General features: G+C 51.8%; 1 protein-coding gene across 1 annotated transcript; it reads right to left on the bottom strand.

The window, feature by feature from the left end:
* Window positions 1-425: 425 nt before the first annotated feature.
* Window positions 426-812, bottom strand: LOC141025956 (uncharacterized). The gene has a single exon (XM_073501888.1). It carries the CDS (start codon window positions 810-812, stop codon window positions 426-428), a length of 387 nt encoding a protein of 128 aa, XP_073357989.1.
* Window positions 813-1,290: the final 478 nt, after the last annotated feature.

Below are 1,290 nucleotides of genomic sequence, written 5' to 3'. Positions count from 1 at the left end.
GAAAAAAAGAAAATTTACAGAGTAAAGGTTGACACAGGGCCTTGATGCGTGAGCCGAAGCCTTCACTGTGCCCTACTACATGTCTGCGCCTTTGCTTCTGATAGGTAGGGGTTGGGACCTTGGATAAGACCTTGATGGGTGAGGACCCTGCCGATGAAGCTTTATGCTTGGGGGTGTCTGGAATTGGTCCTCAGGTCATCCAAAGACAAGGAACTTCCAAAGTTTGGGTTAACCGAACATGCACTTCAGAGTTATTAATGTATGCCTCACGGATGCCCATGGTATTTTTAGTACGAAGTTGTTCTGGCACGTGGACGTGAAGAATGTGGGCGTGCCATGGGGCGCGTATCCCTATTTGTGGTGAACGCATGCGGGTTCCCATGACGGGGAACGGGTTCGAACCTGTTTACTATTGTTGCCGGCCTTTACGACGGGTCGGCATCCGGGCCTATTGGGTCGGTGAGGTCTTCGGCCGCTAGGGCCGCAGTTTGTTCTTCGGTTCGAAGTGAGCATTCTGTGTTGCCGTTGATAGTTATGACGCCTAAGGGACCAGGCATCTTCAACTTGAGGTACACGTACTGCAGGACGACATTGAATTTGGCGAACACTGTTCGGCGGAGGAGGGCGTGATAGCCGCTGCGAAAAGGTGCAATGTCGAAGATCAAGTCCTTGCTCTGGCAGTTATCTGGAGAGCCGAACACTACCTCAAGAGTTACGGTGCCTGTGCATCGGGCCTCCACTCCCGGAATGACCCCCTTAAAGGTAGTGTTACTGGGTTTGATCCTTGACGGGTCGATCCCCAATTTCCTCATTGTAACTTCGTATATCATACTATGGTTGCTACCTCTGTCCATGAGGACTCTAGTGAGGTGGAATCCATCGATGATAGGGTCGAGCACTAAGGCTGCACACTCTCCATGGAGTAAGCTGGTCGGATGGTCCCTGCGATCGAATGTGATTGGACAGGCTGACCATGGATTGAACTTGAGCGCTACTGGCTCGATGGAGTATATGTCCCATAGTGCTCGCTTCATCTCCTTCTTCGGTATGTGGGTTGCGTAGATCATGTTTACCGTCTTGACCTCGGAAGGGAAGTGTTTCTGGCCTCCAATTTGGCATGTGTGGCTCATCATCGTCCTTGCTTCATGGGCTTTTGCCCGAGTCTTCGGTTGTGAGTTTTCCGGCCTGTTTGATCACCCCACAGTTTCGGTTGGAGTGGTTGGTGGGCTTCTCTGACGTGTCGTGGATCTGACAAGGCGTGTCCAGAATTGTGTCCAGTCTGGACGGGCT

The sequence above is a fragment of the Aegilops tauschii genome, chromosome 6 (assembly GCF_002575655.3).
Source record: "Aegilops tauschii subsp. strangulata cultivar AL8/78 chromosome 6, Aet v6.0, whole genome shotgun sequence".
NCBI lineage: Eukaryota > Viridiplantae > Streptophyta > Magnoliopsida > Poales > Poaceae > Aegilops > Aegilops tauschii.
This window is presented reverse-complemented; position numbering and strand designations above follow the sequence as displayed.